This window comes from Vipera berus (genome assembly GCF_964194415.1).
Source record: "Vipera berus genome assembly, chromosome: Z".
NCBI lineage: Eukaryota > Metazoa > Chordata > Lepidosauria > Squamata > Viperidae > Vipera > Vipera berus.
Genome location: NC_138205.1, coordinates 16,387,562 through 16,405,941, shown reverse-complemented (window position 1 = coordinate 16,405,941; position 18,380 = coordinate 16,387,562). Strand labels below are relative to the sequence as shown.

Genomic DNA, 18,380 nt, shown 5'->3' with positions numbered 1-18,380 from the left:
GGCAAGTTCAGGAACGTCTATAAAATTCCAAAATAACTTCTCTTTAAGCTTTGAATAATGTTTCCATGTTAAGCCTGGGACTATATGGAAACCTGAATTGGAAAGCAGAATGGGTGAGGATACATGCGAATCTCTTGGGAACCCTTTGAGCCAGCTGGGGACTTGAAATCTTGATGCTTTATCTCAGGAAAAAGACATAGCTGCTTTTAAAGGGTTCACAACAAGTGCTGCCTGCGGGCTCCAAATCACATTTTGCATTTTAAACCCAGACCTCTGCATAGCTCTTTTACAACTAATTAGAAACTACTATCACATTTATGACCCAAGTTGCTTTGAATTGTTTTTATTATGGTATTTATATACAGCTTTTTATGTTTTTTATGTCTTATCTGTACACTGCCCAGTGTCACTCTGTGAGGGGTAGTCTCTATGATTGATACATAAGTAAATAAATTTATTTCTTTATTTGCTAAGGTTTCTATGCCACTAAATTCCCATGGGCTGTAAGAAGCTTAAAGACTACCAGGAGGGATAATTATAATTAAAAAAATTACAACATATAAAAGCCCCCAAACCACCTTGTGGGAACAGATCAAACCTCAATGTATTCAAAATGGCATCCCAATCAGTCAGGCCTTTATGGCCCTTCAGAAGCCAAAAATGTTGGAGAAGGACTGGATTCTTTGGAGGCAGTTCTGGAAGCAGCTGTGCCACATGGGCAGATTTCGCGCACAGCTGCACAGACAGGTATCTGCTATTTCATAAGCCCAAGCTATAAGTTTAAGTCCCTGTGGATGTTTTTCTCCTCCACTCTTTCTCTTGGCTTCCAAGACTCACTCTGAACATTCACCAAGAATCAAAAGTACATATCCTTTTACATCCCGATTCCCAAAGAAATGTCGTTCTCCCAGCTGCTGGGCTTCTTTTGCTCCCACCCTTCCTATGTACCTGAGTATCCTGCAGATGGGATTCCACACTAGCCAAGTCCTTGGCAAGCTTTATTGTCTTGGATTCTGCACTTCCCAAGGTACCAGTGACTCCATCGAGCTCATTCTGATTCCAGGAGACGGAAACCCAAGGCAGATAGAAAAAGAAAAAAATATATGGAAAAATGAAAATGCATCCAAGAACATCAAATCATCAAATCCTCACAAATGAAAAGCTAAGGATAAAGGCAGAGCTTCCTATAACATTCATTCCACCAAACATTCAAGGATGTGGTATCCGGCTCGGACGATATTTTGCAAAGCTCATCTTTGAAGCATGAACATTTCTAGTTCCCATGGTTCTGCAGAGAAGCCTGAAAATCAAACTAACCATGATTACTGAAGACTCAGAAAGGAGAGAAGACCGTGGCCATGGCTTCATAGCTTTCAGCCAGGGCTAGGTCAGGGATGCCCCTGGATACCACTTTTCCCCCCCACTGTTTGCCAGCTTGCTCCCACGAATTCTGTTGGTCATCCTCAAACCTCTGCCGTTAAACGTCAATCAGCTAACCAGCATTTCCCCCGTCATCTCACAGCCTCCATCATCTTTGTAGCAAAATTAAGCAAAGATAAAAAAAATAAAAATCCTTGCATAACGAAAACTAAACATAGAATTCTGTGGGTTGCATGGCAGAAAATCAGCAAGGCACAGAAGAACATCTAGAGACATAGAAGTGCCTGAAATAAAACTGGAAGGATGATTCCCATGGCAACCTTCTGCAACCTCCGTGTCATGGTTCAACTCCTTTAATTGACAGTTAGGCTACGTGGTCAGCCTGCAGAAGACTGATCCAAGGGTCCAAGGATCTAGGACAGGGATGGCAAACCTTTTAGAGACCGAGTGCCCAAACCGCAACCCAAAACACACTTATTTACTGCAAAGTGCCAGGGGTGCATCAGCATTATGGTGCCCTCAGGAGGGGGGGGCAGGGAAGTGCCTCTAAGTGCCGCCTCTGGCACGCAACAACCAGGGGCGCAAAAATGGGCCACCGTGCTGCAAGGCGCCGATACAAGGCACTGCACCACGCAAGAACGGGGCAGGGCTAGTGAGTATCACACAGGCACTAGCCCCGCCCCATCTGCAGCGCGTGCATGCTCGCGGCCCTGTGCACGCATGCATGCAAAATGCTTTCCCCTCTCTTTTCTTCCAGTCTGCCAATCGACAATGGTTGGTGACCTCTGCTCTACCATCTCTACTTGAGCTGGCTAGTCGGCCGCTTCGCCTCCTTTGTGCTGGGCGGGGCTCCTGCTCCAGGTGGCGGTGGTAGCCTAATGGACCTGCTGCTGGCAGCGCGAGTGCCAACAGAAAGGGCTCTGAGTGCCGCCTCTGGCACGCGTGCCATAGGTTTGCCACCACTGATCTAGGAAGTGCTTTGTGGATACAAGTACTTTGAAGCAGAACACAGCCATTCAACATTCCGTTCTTCTTGTTGTTATTGTTTTTAATGCAGACTCATGTGTGGGCTTACACACCTGCAGCTTCACCAGCCTGTCGGTGAGCTCAGACTTGACTCTTTCACTCTCAGCTGCCCGGAGCTGCAGCTCCTGGACTTGACTCTCCAGCTTCTTGCGCCGCTGCTCAGATTCCAGTCTGGCTCCTTGCAGGATCTTTACTTCCTTCTGCATCTCTGCATTTTCCCCTTCCAAGGCTTGCTTTGCCTTCTCCAGGGTAGTTTTGAACTAAGGAGATAACAGAAGTAAACTGTGAGACATTTCCCTCCTCTCCTGCTCTCTGGCGCTAGCACCATTTATACTCCTTAGAGTAAAACCCCCTTCTGGGCCTGACTTTCCACGCTGAGTAAGTCTCAAGCTGCATTTCCACACTTTACAGACAGGCAGTCTCGACTCGCAACCGTTTGTCTAGTGCAGGGTTTTTCAACCAGTGGTACGGGTACCACCTGTGGTACATTGGCACCTGACAGGTGGTACGTGACCATCCTAAAAAAGTAGCGGGGGAGGGGAATGGCAGCACCGCACAAGTCTGAGCGAGAGATGGCTGGAGCTGCAGGGTTGTCAGGGTTCAACGGAAGTGCCAGGATCAGCGCCAGGCTCCAGCTGGAGCTCAGCGCTGATCCTGGCGCTTCTGCTGAGCCCAGAAGAAGGGCTGATCAGATGGAATGTTGCAGCATCTACAGGGTCTTGTGATTTACATTCAGATGCTTGGCAATTGATTCATATTTATGACGGTCACATTGTCCCAGGGTCATGTGAAGTGACCAAAACCTGCTGCAACCACCCAGCAGAGAGGAGGGGAAAATAAAAACCAAACACCCCCCAACCTCACCCCTGCTGGCAATCCTCAACAGAAATGCTCACAACAATGAAAACCTCGGACAGGAGGAAGAGCGCGGCCGGGCGGGCAGGCAGGTGTCTTGCTTGGCTGTGGATTGGGGGGCACTTTTTCCAGTGCCATTGTAACTTTGAACAGTCACTAAGCGAACTGTTGTAAGTTGAGGACTACCTGTACTTCATCACTTTTTTTCCTTTTTTTTTTGGTCATCAAGTTTTTGACCCCTTGCTAGGCGACTGGTGGTAGTCGGATGTTGCCCAATCCTAAAGGTGGTACAATGGGTGAAAAGGTTGAAAAGGCCTGGTCTAGTGATTGCTCAGGGTTATAACGGCATTGAAAAAACAGTGACTTACGACCATTTTTCACACTTAAGACTGTTGCAGCGTCCCTATGGCCACATGATCAAAATTCGGATGCTTGGCCACTGGCTCGTATTTATGACAGTTGCACTGTCCTGGGAAGATGTGATCATTTCTGCAACCCTCTGATAAGCAAAGTCAATGGGGAAGCCAGGTTCACTTAAACAACTGTGTGTTACTAACTTAACAGCTGCAGTGATTCACTTAACAACGGTGGCAAGAAAGTTTGCAAAAAGCGAAACTGAACAACTTGTCTCGCTTAGCAACCTAAAAGTTTGGGTTCAGTTGTGGCCGTAAATAGAGGGCTACCTGTACAAAATGACTAGAGCTCTACATTTAGGCAGTAAATAGAGTAGTAGGTGCTTCTGCACTGTCGGAACTGCCACAGCTGAACCCCTCAGGTCCTCAGATCTCCCTTTCTCGCTTCATTCTAGCACACCTAGCAGGCTCCATGTCTGGCTACATACCCGTCGTGACTGCTCCAGCTGCTCTGACAGCTCCTCCAGAGCACTGGTGTGGCGCTGGCGCATGTCTACCACCTGTGCTTCGTGTGCCTTGACCTCCTCCTCAATGGTCTTCTTCAGCTCTGTCACCTCCAGCTCCCGCTTTGACCTGAGAGAGGAAGAGAATGGATAGATCAGCAAGGGGAGACAACCCGTTTCCGTGGCATTTGTGGACTTATTGGTGAGGAACGAGGCTGTGTTCTGCACCCAGATGTCTCACCCCCAGATGCAGCAACCTCTAGCCATGCCCATCTTTTACCGTAGCTCTTGCTGGGTGGCTGTGGAATCCAGGGTGTCCTCCAGTTCTGTCTTTAGAGCTTCCAGCTCCTCCCCCAGATCGCGCCGTTGTTTCTCAGCTTTGGCCCGGGCCATCTTCTCCGACTCCAGGTCCTCCTGCAGTTCTGATATTTGTGCTTGGAGCTCACGCAGGGACTTGAGCACAGCGTTCTTCTGGGATGATTCATCCTCCACTCTGCACGGTGAGTAAGAACACGTCAAGAGGACCAAAGGACTTGAGAAGTAGGGAGTAGTTGCAGCAAGGATCCAGGGAGGAGGAGAGCAGAGCCCAAAGACATCCCTTATAGTCAAACCACCAGAAGTTCCCAAGATTCTCAGGGAGAAACCATGACATCAGATAAGGATTGGAGAGTAGGCCTCTTATAAGTGTTTAGTCAAGGCCATGGTCTTCCCAGTTGCAATGTATGGCAGTGAAAGTTGGACCATAAGAAAGACTGAGCGCCAAAGAATTGAGGCCTTTGAACTATGGTGCTGGAGAAGACTCCTGCGAGTCCCTTGGACTGCAAGGCGATCAAACCGGTCAGTCCGAGAGGAGATCAACCCTGACTGCTCTTTAGAAGGCCAGATCCTGAAGCTGAAACTCAAATACTTTGGCCACCTAATGAGAAGGAAGGACTCACTGGAGAAGAGCCTAATAGTGGGAAAGGTTGAGGGCAAGAGAAGAAGAGGACGACAGAGAATGAGGTGGCTGGATGGAGTAACTGAAGCAGTAGGCGTGAGCTTAAATGGACTCCAGAAGATGGTAGAGGACAGGAAGGCCTGGAGGAACGTTGTCCATGGGGTCGCGATGGGTCAGACACGACTTCGCAGCTAACAACAACAACCAAGTGTTTACTCCAAGGGTTCAGGCAATACATTTTATCATTTTCTATATCTCTGATAATCAATGGGTTTCATCTTTTTTTGCTCCAGAGCAGTGTTTCTCATCCTGACAACTTTAGGACATGTGGACTTCAACTCCCAGAATTCCCCAGCCAGGTGGCTGGGTGGAGAACTCTGGGAGTTGAAGTCCACACAACTTAAAGGTTGCCAACGTTGAAAAATACTGCTCCAGAGAATTCCAATCTTGGGCAACATTAAATCCCCCCTAGTCTAACCTATGTGAAAATTATCTTCAGAAATCTTGTTTATTCTGTCAACAGGTTCTGTGATTGTTTATGTGAAATGCCTATAAAGTTTGGTAAAAATAACTATAGGTCACTTTTCTTTTTTCACAATTTCCCATATCAAAAGTAAGAAGTATTGGACCCCATGAGCCCCCGTGGGCTTTGTAGAGGATAAGAAGAAAGCCCACCACAGCTGGGAAGAAAGAGAAAAAAGATATTGTAAATATCAAGCACCACAGAGCTTGGCAATATCAAAGAAAGCAAGACCTACAGAGATTTCATGTATCTTTAATGGTAGGCCTGGTATGAATATAGAATCTTGGAAACTTCAAAAGAATTTATAAAGAATGTACCGTTTATAAAGAATTTATTGAGGCATAAGTTCCTTGAATGACTTCAAATATTACCGTATTTACTGGGTTTCTTGCCAAATTGCCATAAGATAAACTATCAATAAACTCCTCTTCTGCTTTATTAGTGCGCCATTTATTACTAATTTCCCATTTGGCACATGCTCCACCTCCCCACAATCTCTCACAATTGCTTAGATCAATGTTTTTCAAACTTGGCAACTTTTAAGATGTGTGGACTTCAGCTCTTAGAATTCCTTAGCAGGCATGCTGGAAGTTGAAATCCACAGATCTTAAAAGTTGCCAAGTTTTTTTTTTTAAAAAAACCCACTGTTTGAGATAAACATCTTGGCATTTTTCTAATTTTCTCCTCTCCCCCAATTTCCTATGTGGAAGTCTTCTTCAGACTCTTGGTTTAAATTAATTCACTCTCGTAATCTTGATTATCATGCCGTTCCCTTCTTGCGCTGGCCCAGAACTCCAGGAACTACCAATAAGGAGAATGCAGCAGGATTCCCAAATGGATACCTTGGCCAGTGGCCAGAATTGATTAAGTAAAAAGCAGATGAGTTGCTTTTTACAGTGTATAATTAATTGTTGCACAACTGGCTTTTTTAAAAAAAGTGAATTAAAGACACAAGAACCTTTGAACTAGATCAGAATTGCATGGAGAAGAAGGAACGGAAGAGTCAGCTTGGTACAATGGTTAAGGTGCTGCCCTAGAAATCAGGAGACTGAGAATTCTAGTCCCGCCATAGGCATGAGAACCAGCTGGGTGATTTGGGCCAGGTACACACACACACACACACACACACACACACACACACACCAGGTACTCTCTCTCTCTCTCTCTCTTTCTCTCTCTCTCTCTCCCTCCCCCCTCTCTCTCCCTCCCTCCCTCTTTCTCTCTCTCTCTTTCTCTCCCCCCCCCTCTCTCTCTCTCTTCCCCAGCCCAGCCCAGCCCAGCCCAGCTGGGTTGTTGTAGTGGGGAAAATGGGAGGGAAGAATATTAGGTATGTTCATCACCTTGAGGCACATATAAAAAAGGGAGCATAAAAATCCAGGAATAATAATTGATAACAGCTGCCACTTGTTTACTCCTCAGATTAGTACCCACTGCTATAAAAATAAACTTAGGCAAGTTATATAGCTAACTGCCCTAAACACACCCTATTTTCTGTAATACCAGGTTGTATATTATATGTGGCAATATACTATATTACTGCTATCAACAAAGTTTTGTTGATGACTACTCTGAGAACTCACATATCGTACAATCTCTTCTGGCAGCCCAGGGGGAAAAAAAAATTCTCAGTATGTCCAATACAATTGCCTGAATGAGTTTCTCTTTTGGAAGTATACAGATATAGAGGGGAATCTTGGATGGGGTTTCTCTTCCTTCCCTTTCTCCACTCCATCTCCCTTGCAAATTGTTTCTTCCAAAGCCATTCACGTATAGTCCAAATGACCATCTGTTTTGGTCCTTAGGCTTGAGATGTGCCTCCTCAATGTGCCTCCTGAATTTTTATGGCGTAGCTTGAACAAAGCCCCTGCACTGATCTCAACAGAAGCTACACAAAGCACCTTAAATTGTTATCAGTGTGTCACACATTTTGGAATGGAGAAAAAAAAGAGGTCCTTGCTTGTGGAGTAGTGTTTCCCAACCTTGGGCGTTTTAAGATGGGTGGACTTCGACTTCCAGCAAAACTGGCTGGGGGAATTCTGGGAGTTGAAGTCCACCCATCTTAAAATGATTAAGCTTTGGGAAACAGTTGTAGGGTTGCAACACCTCTGGGTTGCTTCATTGCGTGTGTCTTTTCCTCCAGGAGAAAGAAGGAAGGTGCTTACCTGGCCAAAGCTGCCTGCAGCTCAGCCTCTTTCTTTGCCAGGGCCTGGCGGAGCTCTTCCAGCTGCTGCTGCAATTCTACCAGCTGTTCCTGCAGGTCGCCTGCCTCCCCGTCCAGCTTCCGTTTCAGCTTCTCCAACTCCTGGCGGCCTTTTTCTTCCTTCTTGAGTCGATCTGGAAGGATGAGAGGAAAGAGAAATGGGGGGGAAAAAAACAGGCAAGAGAAAGGACCCCACTGCATTTTGGTGCAGAATCACATGCCGAGGAATATTAAGAGGCCAGGGCCCAGAATTGCTCTACTGTCTATGGGAAATGGCCCCTCTAGAATCCTCTTCTCTATCTCCCTACCATAGAGGCTCTAGTCTAGGAGTATCTTACATGCAAGTCATGAGATCGTGGATTAGGTGATGAGGAATGAGCGATGGATGTCTACTTTGCCAGTCCAAAGACCCATACTAAATATAATCTGGCATAGCTGATCACTGCAGGCTGCTCTGTTCTCTGGCATACCTTCCATGTCGGCGATGACAGCTTCATATTTATTGCGCAGTTTGGTCAGGCTCTTCACCTTCTCTTCCTCTTCTGCCATATGAGAAGAGAACTCCGACAGGCGTTCCTCCACCAGCTTCCTCTCCTAGTGGAGGCAATAACCGGAAAGGGAAGAGAATATATGAGGCTGGGCACCTGGAAAACAAAATCTGGGTAGCCCACCACGCATCTTATTGGTCAACGTCCAGGTTCTTTATTGGTCTCCAGTTTGTTGAATGCAGCTTTCATCTCCCTTGCCGGGCTTTCAATAACTATACAGAAGATTTACCCACTGGCTATTATATCTAGCGGTTATGAGAATTGTAGTCTATCATGTTTGAAGGACGCTGAGCCTGTCAATCAGAAGGTCGGCAGTTTGGTGGGTCAAATCCCGAGTGCCGCGTAACAGAGTGAGCGCCTGTTACTCGTCCCAGCTTCTGCCAACCTAGCAGTTCGAAAGCACGTAAAAATGCAAGTAGAAAAATAGGGACCACTACGGTGGGAAGGTAACAGCGTTCCGTGCGCCTTTGGCGTCTAGTCATGCCGGCCACATGACCACGGAGACGTCCTCGGACAAGCGCTGGCTCTTCGGCTTTGAAACGGAGATGAGCACTGGCCCCTAGAGTCGGAAATGACTAGCACGCATGTGCGGGGGAACCTTTAAGAGTTAAAGGAATTTGTTGTCTCCAGGGGCATACCATGCTGCACTAGCAGTAATGGTTTAAAGTTCAGGCACCTTAAAGATTGCTTCCTCCAATATCATCCCACTCCTGGTTTCAGATCAGCTGGGAAACCATGTCTATGGTCCCACCAGTAGTCTGGTTCATAGTGCAATGGCCTGGACTAGGTCCTTGTCATGACAGTACTCCAGTTATGGAATCTTCTCCCAAAGAGATGTTCATGAGATGATCTGCGCTCATAAAGCAATTGAAAATAATCCTGTTTGTTCAAATACCCAGCTAGGTAGCAGTTAACTAACCAACTCTTTCTGATCTAGGGAAGTTAAATAGGGATACTCCTTGTTACCGTAGCACTTGGAATGACAGGCCATCAAGAAGTTCAAAAGATAAAGGCCAGCTTGGGAAGTTTTTTTTAAAAAAATCCCAACAGGTGCTCATGGCAAACGACACAGATGTGTCCATGAAGTCATCAGGAGCTGAGCTCAACCAAAGGAGAGCTTCTTTTGTTTATGGTTTAGGCCAGTGGTCTTCAAACATGGCCCTTTGATGACTTGTGGACTTCAACTCCCAGAATTCCTCAGCCAGCGTGCTTGACTGAGGAATTCTGGAGTTGGGAGTCCACAAGTCATAAAAGGGCCAAGTTTGAAGACCCCTGGTTTAGGCATTTAGAGGTTAAAAATTACTCTAGGACCAGACTGCCCTTAATTTTGACATTGGTTTGTTTTGTTTTTCTTACTTATGATTTTTTTTTGAATGTATGTATATACTCTTTCGGTTTCCTTTAAGATTTTTGCCACCTCCTCTTGTAAACTGCTCTGGGCTTCTTCAAGGAGAAAAAGCAGAAGCCAAATAAAATGGAAATAAACAAACAAAGAAACAATACCAATGGGGTGTAAATTGCCCTTCCTTTTCTAGCACCCATCAGTTTGGATGACCAAAGATAGACCCCATGTTTATGAGGACAGCCCACATAACAGAAAGCACGCTCCAGCACATATTTATTTCCCTTCATGGCAAGAATGGAATGCCCGCACTCACTTTATGCAACTTTGAGTTTTGGTCTTCGAGCACCAGCAGATCCTCTTCCATCTTTTTCAGCTTGGCTTCTGTGCTGACTTTCTCCAGTTGCAGCTTTTGTCGAGCAGCCTCTTCTTCCTCCAGTTGCTCTTCAAGGTCCTAAAGAACCGTGAAATACCCAATGGGTCAAAGGGATGGAGACACTTCTGAGTCAAGCACTGGGTTTGTCTAGATAAACAGCAAGCTCACCACTCGTGGTGGTATTTATTCCACTGGAGAGCTAAAATCGTGTTGCGTTACCGCCTTTTCTCCATGGGTGACCTCCAAATGTGTTAAGGCTAACATTTTTAAAAATCCTCTGGCCTAGACAAGTTATTGGCCATATTAGCTGAGGACTGCTGGAGTTTAGTACAACAGGACGCTGAACTTGTCGATCAGAAGGTCGGCAGTTTGGCGGGTCGAATCCTGAGTGCCGCGTAGCAGAGCGCCTGTTACTTGTCCCAGCTTCTGCCAACCTAGCAGTTTGAAAGCACGTAAAAATGCAAGTAGAAAAATAGGGACCACTACGGTGGGAAGGTAACACGTGTTCCGTGCGCCTTTGGCATCTAGTCATGCCGGCCACATGACCACGGAGATGTCCTCGGACAAGCGCTGGCTCTTCGGCTTTGAAACGGAGATGAGCACCGGCCCCTGGAGTCAGAAATGACTAGCACGCATGTGGGGGGGAACCTTTACCTTTTACATTTGGAAAGTATGAGGCTGGAGAAGGCTGGATTAGAGTACGGGACAAGATCTGGTTCAAAATCTTGCCTGGTCCTAAATTCAGTGGATAACTATGAAACAGTTTTTCTATCTAACCTCACACTACTTGTGAAGATATGAACTTCACCATGTGCTTTGGAAGAAAATGTCATTTATATCCTACAAAGCTTATCTAAACAAATGCTTTTTGTCACCTTCTCAGAAAGGGCCTGAACCAAACAAAACTGTCTAGAAAAAAAAGTTTCAGATGCCCACTGCCAGCATGAAAAAAAAATATCCCTGTGCTATGTAATGAATGAACTAGATAAGACTAGGGTTGTATGTGCTGAGTGTTCTGCCACTGGAAGACTGACTTCTGAATCAACCTTGCAAAATCAGGCAGGACTAGTGACTTCCATGACGGCACCTCTTTTGAGCCAAGAGGGTTTCCATACCTGAACATGCTGTTGCATCTTCTTCTTGTCCCCCTGTAGCTGCTGGCATCGCTCTTCCTCCTCTTCCACCCGTGACTCCAACTCATGCAGGATGTCCTCCAGTTCTTGCTTCCGAGCTGCCAGCCGGGCCCGCATCTCTTCGGCTTCAGCAAACAGCTCCGTCTCAGCCTGCAGCTGCTCAGCCAGGATGGCCTTCTCCTCGGAAAGCTGCCACAAAAGTAGGACCACGACGGATCAGAACACCACGATGGATGGAGCTGCCCTGTGACTTAAGCATCTCGGGGGAAGGTCCTTCCTCTCCCTCACTTCCTGAGGTTCTTTTACAGGTTATCCTCGACTTACGACTGGTTACCCAGCAACCCTTTGAAGTTGTGAAGACCCACCTTGGGGCTACTTAAGATCTGGATTCCAAGTTCCAATGGTTGCCTCCCACATGGGACCAAACCTCAGGTACTCGGCATCACAGCCACATTTACAGCCAGGTGATCATATTTTACAACAGTTTGCCCAAAACGGTACTTACTTCCAGTTTTGGGTGAAGCCACACCTGTACGGAATCACGGGTTCAATTAACAACCTTCACAAAAAAGGTCGCAAAATAAGCTTGGCCATGTAACCATTTTACCACTGTTATGTCTCACAACATGATAGGCAGGCTCCATTATGGACATAGGTCAGGGACTACCTTGACGTATGATTGATTAGGGGACTGGAGGCTAAAACATACAAGGAACGGCTGGTGGAACTGGGTGTGTCTAGTCTAATGAAGAGAAGGATGAGGGGTGACATGATAGCAGTGTTCCAATATCTCAGGGGCTGCCACAAAGAAGAGGGAGTCAAGCTATTCTCCAAAGCTCCTGAAGGCAGGACAAGAAGCAACAGATGGAAACTAGTCAAGGAGAGAAGCAACCTAGAACTAAGGAGAAACTTCCTGACAGTTAGAACAATTAACCAGTGGAACAACCTGCCTCCAGAAGCTGTGAATGCCCCAACACTGGAAGTTTTTAAGAAGAGACTGGACAGCCATTTGTCTGAAATGTTATGGGGTTTCCTGCCTGGGCAGGGGGTTGGACTAGATGACCTATAAGGTCCCTTCCAACTTTATTATTATTATTGCTACCTGTAAATTGGGAATGCTGCATGGAAAATCAAGCTAGGGTTCTGCTACCGTCCTAGAGACCCCTTGCGGAAGACACTGGAAAGAGTCTCTTTGGAATGCAGGCACTGGGACAGAGCTAGGCTGAGGAAACGGAACATAACTCTCCAACGATGAGGGCTGATTCAGAAAAAGGGAAGTGAACCATCAAGATCAGGGATGATTAGTTAGCAGAATGGAGCAGAGGTTCAGTGCAGAATGCTACTAGAATCTAGCGAGAGGAGTTTCCTGGCAAACCAAAAGAAACTTAGAACAGCTCAGCAACCTGAGAGAAAGAAAGAGAGAAGAACAATCCCACAGATCAGGAAGAAAAGTGACAAAGGAACGGAATAAAAGCTCCAGCTGCAGGAAGACCACAACCGTGTGCTGGAGGGAAGGAGGGCTGGTTCTCAATCATTCCTATTTACCTGTTGGTATTTGTTTTCTAGTTCCTTAAGGTCCAGTTGGGTTTTTGTGTGCTTCTCTTGGACTTTCTGTAGTTCTAGTGCCTTCGCTTGCATCACCTCATCCTGGCGTGTCACCTGTAGCAGGGGCTTCACCTGGAAAAAAAACAAACAAACAACCACAAGAGTTGAGGAAACGAGACCGAGAGAAGTTGTGCAAAATTTCAGTCTTGTAAAGCTACCCGAGCTGATTTCCCTTCTGACTAAATTGCATGACCAGAAGGGACGTGGCAGAGGGATTAGGGAACTGTGCAAAACTGTGCTTTTGCACTGTGGCTTTTCCAAATATTTTACTGGCTTTCCCCTACACTTGCAAGCTGGATTTCCACCGCCTCCTTCTGAGATTCTTCTTCTAGCCTAGTTACCGTACTTAAAATGTTCCCTTTCTATGCAATTCGTGAAAGGAGAAGATAAGTCCTATCCCAGGAACCTTATATTTGGGAGGAATGATTTGTGGCACTACAAACCTGTGAGATGTTCACTCTGCTTCAATTTAGTAGAAGTGAAATAGCTACAACAATGTCTCATCCCTCCATTGTTTTGAAGCCACTCAAGACGCCTTTTTAGAAATCCAACCGTTCCTGTCTGCTTTCCCACTTTTCACCACCCGGTCATGCAATGGTTAAGATCTCCTAATCTACTAACAGATGGCTTTTTCCAGGTCTAACCATTTTGACCCACCTTGGTAAACAGACGCCACCACTGCCAATGGCGCAGTTTGAGGTAGGCTGCACAATTGCGTTGCATAACTTTGAGGGCGCTCATCTGCTGCTGCTTTTTCATGAAAGCTCTAGGAGATTGAGGGGAGGGGGGGGGGAGAAAGACCATCCATGAGTCTCATGATTACCACACCGACAGCCATGTTTAGGAAACCAAATGTACCTATTCCTACTACAACTTTCCTCGCCTCTCTCCTGTGCCAAAAGAAAAAGTCCACGTAGTTTATATTTTATACAGGCTGAAGATTTTAAAAAAAGAAAAGGGGAGAGGAGAGCCAATGGGGAATGAGTTATAGGGAAAATTAAATCTACTACGTGTGACGCTTGACTGTACTGGAGCCTGCCCGTCAGTCGTAAGTTGTGAAGGGTGTAAATCAGGTCACCTACATGAACGATTCTATTTTATGACCTTTTTACAGTGGTTGTTAAGTGAGCCCCGTGGCCGTTAAGTAAACCAGTGCTTTGGTATGGGCCAATTTTACTGAAAACGAGAAGCAAATGCTGGTTATCTGCAAAAACGTCATAAAACATGGTCATGTGACCACAGGATGCTGCCAATAGCCATAAACATGGGCTGGGTTGCTGAGCGCCTGAGGTGCAGTCACATGACCATGGAGGTGTGGCCATCAGAACTTTGGAATCAGGTTGTAAATACCGCCAGGGAGGTCTCTTGTAACTTCAAACAGTTGCTAGGAGACCAGTCGTGAAGTCAATGACTACCTGTAACTATATCTGTTAAGTTATCAGTTATGGACTATTACAAAAGAGAATTTTGCCTTTTAGGGGACAGTTCTATCATGTCTTCTTCAGGGCGTCAGGAAACTGTGGATTTTCAACTGCTACCAGACTTATTTATTAAACTTATAAGTTGCCCATCTCACCAGAGGCAACTCTAGGCAGTTTACGATCGTTCAGACTTCAAATATAACAGCTTAATAGGCGTTGCCAATGGTTAGAGCTTCTCCCCTCCTCCAGCTTCATGCCTATGATACTCCTAGTTCACTCTCATATTTAAAAGATAATCAAATAACCAGGCAGGGAGAAGTTATAATCTGAAAGTTCAGGATGTTGGATGCCATCAACATAGGTAAAGGTAAAGGTTCCCCCGCACATGCGTGCTAGTAGTTTCCAACTCTAGGGGCCGGTGCTCATCTCCGTTTCAAAGCCGAAGAGCCAGCGCTTGTCCGAGGACGTCTCCGTGGTCATGTGGCCGGCATGACTAGATGCCAAAGGCGCACGGAACGCTGTTACCTTCCCACCGTAGTGGTCCCTATTTTTCTACTTGCATTTTTACGTGCTTTCGAACTGCTAGGTTGGCAGAAGCTGGGATGAGTAACAGGCGCTCACTCTGTTACGCGGCACTCGGGATTCGACCCGCCAAACTGCTGACCTTCCGATCGACAAGCTCAGCGTCCTAACCCACTGAGCCACCGCATCCCTTCAACATAGGGAAGTCTATTTTAGATCTTTCTGTCCATGCTTTTAGACCCACGCCATAATTCAACCCCGCTCAGTGCTCACTTGCGCGCTAGGTATCCCCTGGCCGCTGCCTGGAAAGACACGATTATATCAGTAATCTTCAGATCGCGTTCCTCTTCCAGGTGAGCCAAAACACCAGCCCGGAAGAAGATCTTACTCTGGCCAATGCGGTAGAGATTAGGGTCCAGCTCCAATGCCTTGATCTGGAAGGACAAAAAAGCAGAGCAGATGAGGAGGAGGGAACCTACTCAAACCACTCTGGGAATGAACTAGTTTAGCCCAGATTGCCTTGATTGTTTTAACAAGCAAGCCTCCCACGTACCATACGCTCACAGGCCTGTTTTCCATCCATGAAGCCTTTGGGAATGGCATTTGGTGTCAGGATCTCATATCTGTTGAGGAATATGGGGAAACCCGGGAGTTAAAACATTTAGTGACATTTAGCCACACTGCATACAATTTGTTTCTTCTATTCCTTTGATTTTTATTTTATTTCCCACCCACCCACACACACAAAATCAGTTGAGGGGTTTGTCTTCCATTTTAACAGCCACAACAGCCTACCATCAGTGGGCTGAGACACAGCAATCTTCCTGGGCCAAATCCAACATTTTACTTTATTTCACTCTGTCACACAGCAAAATATGAGCTACTCGGGCCTGACTATCAACTGCAAGTCACAAGTAACTTCTCCAGATTTAAAGAGCATTAAGGCTGAAGATCAAATCCTAGATGACTGAGAACTGTTTTGAGCTGTCTTCCTGCATATGTCCCCTTTTGCTGAGGATCCATCACCGAAATGCTGTACCTTTGGCGGAATTCCTGAAAGATAATGCGATTAGGGAATCCCTGGCGGCAGATGCGAATTCCCTCAAGGACTCCGTTGCAGCGCAGCTGGTCCAACACAAGATGTGGCTCCAGTTTTCCAGCCTAAAATGGGTGTCAAGAGAAGGACGTGTGAGAAAAAGGCCACCGGAGCCACAACAGACTTCTGTCCTGAAGAATCTGGATGGGAATTCCTCAGCACTCTCAGGTCAGCCGCAAAACAGTATCGCTTCTTATTTTTCTTATTTCTTTTTTCACATTTATTGTCATCTTTTTTGCAGATAGCTCAAGCCTTGCAGCTGACATTCATAACAATTTTGCGAGATCAATGAGGCTGAAGATACATGGCTGATTAATTCTGTAGAATGGCATGGCTGAGTGAGAATTCAGCCCTAGGCTTCCTTTGATTCATATTCAATATTCTCATATTATATCATCTACATTCTTTTACACTCAAAAGGACACACACAATAGTTTTCAATCTGAAAGTGGGGGGAGAAGCCTTCATATGTTTGTGTAACAGGGGAGATCTTAAGGCCATATTGTATCACCTACTGTCAAGGCTGCTAACATCGAATGTTATTGCTTGACAAGAGATGAAGTAGCCATTTCATATGTTAAACTTGTGTATTGCTTTAAGACATTGAGTTTAAAGTTGGGAGGGGGAAGAGGAGGATTGTACCTTCAAGGCCATCTGAAACTAAAGAAGATAAGACCTTGGCGGGTTTTCTTTTGGAAGGGAAACTGATTCTTTAAATTAATTGGAGAATATGATTAATGACAAAATTAGAAAGGTGGAGAATTGTGTTTTAATATATTGTGCAAGGGGCGGAGATTTCAGATTCCAGCTTCCTTCGAGCAAGCATTTGCCGGTGTATTAGGCTGAATAAAGGACTTTTAAGGTAAACAATGCCTCAGAGTCACTTGAAAAGCCTAGACGTCGGAAACTTGACACCTCCATTCTTTGACACTCAAAGATCACACACAGTAGTTTTCAATACAAAATAAAGAAAAAGAAAGCCTTCAGATGTCTGTGTAACAGGTGAGTGAATTCTTAAGGTCTTTTGATCTGTCTAAGAAAAAGGAACGGTCAACATTTTTCATGGCTTCCTTCAGACAACGAATGAATGAATCCCAGGCCTCAAAGCTCTCACTTACTCTTTTCTCATGGTTGGGTATGATGCACCGCACAAAGTTGGGGTTGGTGTTGCGCAAGGTTGACATAAGTTTGGAGAGAGACTCCTTATACAGCTGTCCTACAGTCCGGAACATTCCTTTCTTGGTCTTGTAAGAGGAGCCAAAGGCCAGGTCTCCCATCCCGCTGACTTGATCCAGACCCACAATCCGATCCACTAGAGAGAGGAAGAAAAGGCTTTTGATCTCTCCATCCCATTCCCCGTACTGAAATTCCAATAACGTGTATTTCCTCAGTTTCCAATCTCCATCTCAAGTAAACATACATCTGTGAGAGTTACCCTGTGGGGAGCAGAAGTCACCCAATTATTAAACTATAAGATAACCTTTATTGTCATTTTTTTTTACTGTGGGCACATTGGTGCAAGTTAGAAAAATGAAATTTAGTTGCTTGCTCTCCAAAGTGTACACATACCTAACACACATTTAAACATGCTATACACAACATATGTATAAATCTTCACCTTTGCATATAAATGACATACAAATAAACGTTAATCACTGACCATCTTGAATACGTTATGGAAAGAGGAAGCTTTAGAATTCACAAGGTTAATGTTTCCCTTCGGATACTTTTAAAACTGCAGGGCTAGATAGGATATGAAGATAATTTGGGTGGGGGCGGGGCAACCTGGCCACAACAAACCTTCCCAGCATTTCTTTGCAACTTCCAGACTAGATGAAGGGATCGGAGAGTTTAAAGCAGTGTTTTTCAGCCTTGGCAACTTTAAGAACGCTACACTTGATCTTAACCAAAAGCAGTGGCAACTTTAAAATGTGTGGACTTCAACTCCCAGAATTCCCTAGCCAGTAAACCTGGCTGGGGAATTCTGGGAGTTGACATCCACACATCTTAAAAGTGCCAAGGTTGGGAAACACTGGGTTAAAGCATCAAACACCCTATAAGCACTGCAAATATCTCATCTTTCGGCCAAAAATATTGGTGCCGCCCATTTTGGCGATATCATAACATTCCCATTTGCAACCTCTACCTTTTAGGGACTTTTTTTTTTAAAAAAAAAGTATGGCTTTGAGACAGTTGAGTCCTATAAGGTTCCAAAGCAAGCTCCTGGAAGATTTTGGACAGACACCCACTTACCCGTCTCCATTTCTCAAGCCACTCAATTTAAATTGTAAGCAGCATGGAAACTTAGTATGTTGTAAATATTATTCGGCTATAAGGAATTGATTTCTCTCAATAGTACCTGGTTCTTAGTACTAATAGGCCATTAATCTGCCACTACAAACTGCATGCGGAATTGCTATTTTCATTCTACACTAGGTGGTATGGGGATATTGTATATTTTTTATGTTTATGACTTCCAAAATAGCAATCAAGAGAAAGACTTGCCCCATCATTTAAGAAACTATACATACTGAACTGCATGATCAAACTTTCTCCAGTA

At 45.4% G+C, this 18,380-nt stretch overlaps 1 protein-coding gene across 1 annotated transcript in view; it reads right to left on the bottom strand.

Annotated features, from left to right (window-relative positions):
• The window catches only part of LOC308677967 (myosin-10-like), an 82,660-nt gene that overhangs the window by 26,573 nt on the left and 37,707 nt on the right, over window positions 1–18,380 (bottom strand). The window contains exons 17-30 of the mRNA XM_081344701.1: window positions 16,939–17,132; window positions 15,764–15,885; window positions 15,278–15,347; window positions 14,998–15,158; window positions 13,439–13,547; window positions 12,722–12,853; window positions 11,159–11,365; window positions 9,984–10,121; window positions 8,248–8,371; window positions 7,740–7,911; window positions 4,398–4,610; window positions 4,103–4,247; window positions 2,460–2,666; window positions 949–1,053 (exon numbers count right to left, since the gene is read on the bottom strand). Coding sequence (XP_081200827.1) covers window positions 949–1,053; window positions 2,460–2,666; window positions 4,103–4,247; window positions 4,398–4,610; window positions 7,740–7,911; window positions 8,248–8,371; window positions 9,984–10,121; window positions 11,159–11,365; window positions 12,722–12,853; window positions 13,439–13,547; window positions 14,998–15,158; window positions 15,278–15,347; window positions 15,764–15,885; window positions 16,939–17,132 — 2,099 coding nt within the window. The remainder of the gene's footprint in view (window positions 1–948; window positions 1,054–2,459; window positions 2,667–4,102; window positions 4,248–4,397; window positions 4,611–7,739; window positions 7,912–8,247; window positions 8,372–9,983; window positions 10,122–11,158; window positions 11,366–12,721; window positions 12,854–13,438; window positions 13,548–14,997; window positions 15,159–15,277; window positions 15,348–15,763; window positions 15,886–16,938; window positions 17,133–18,380) is intronic.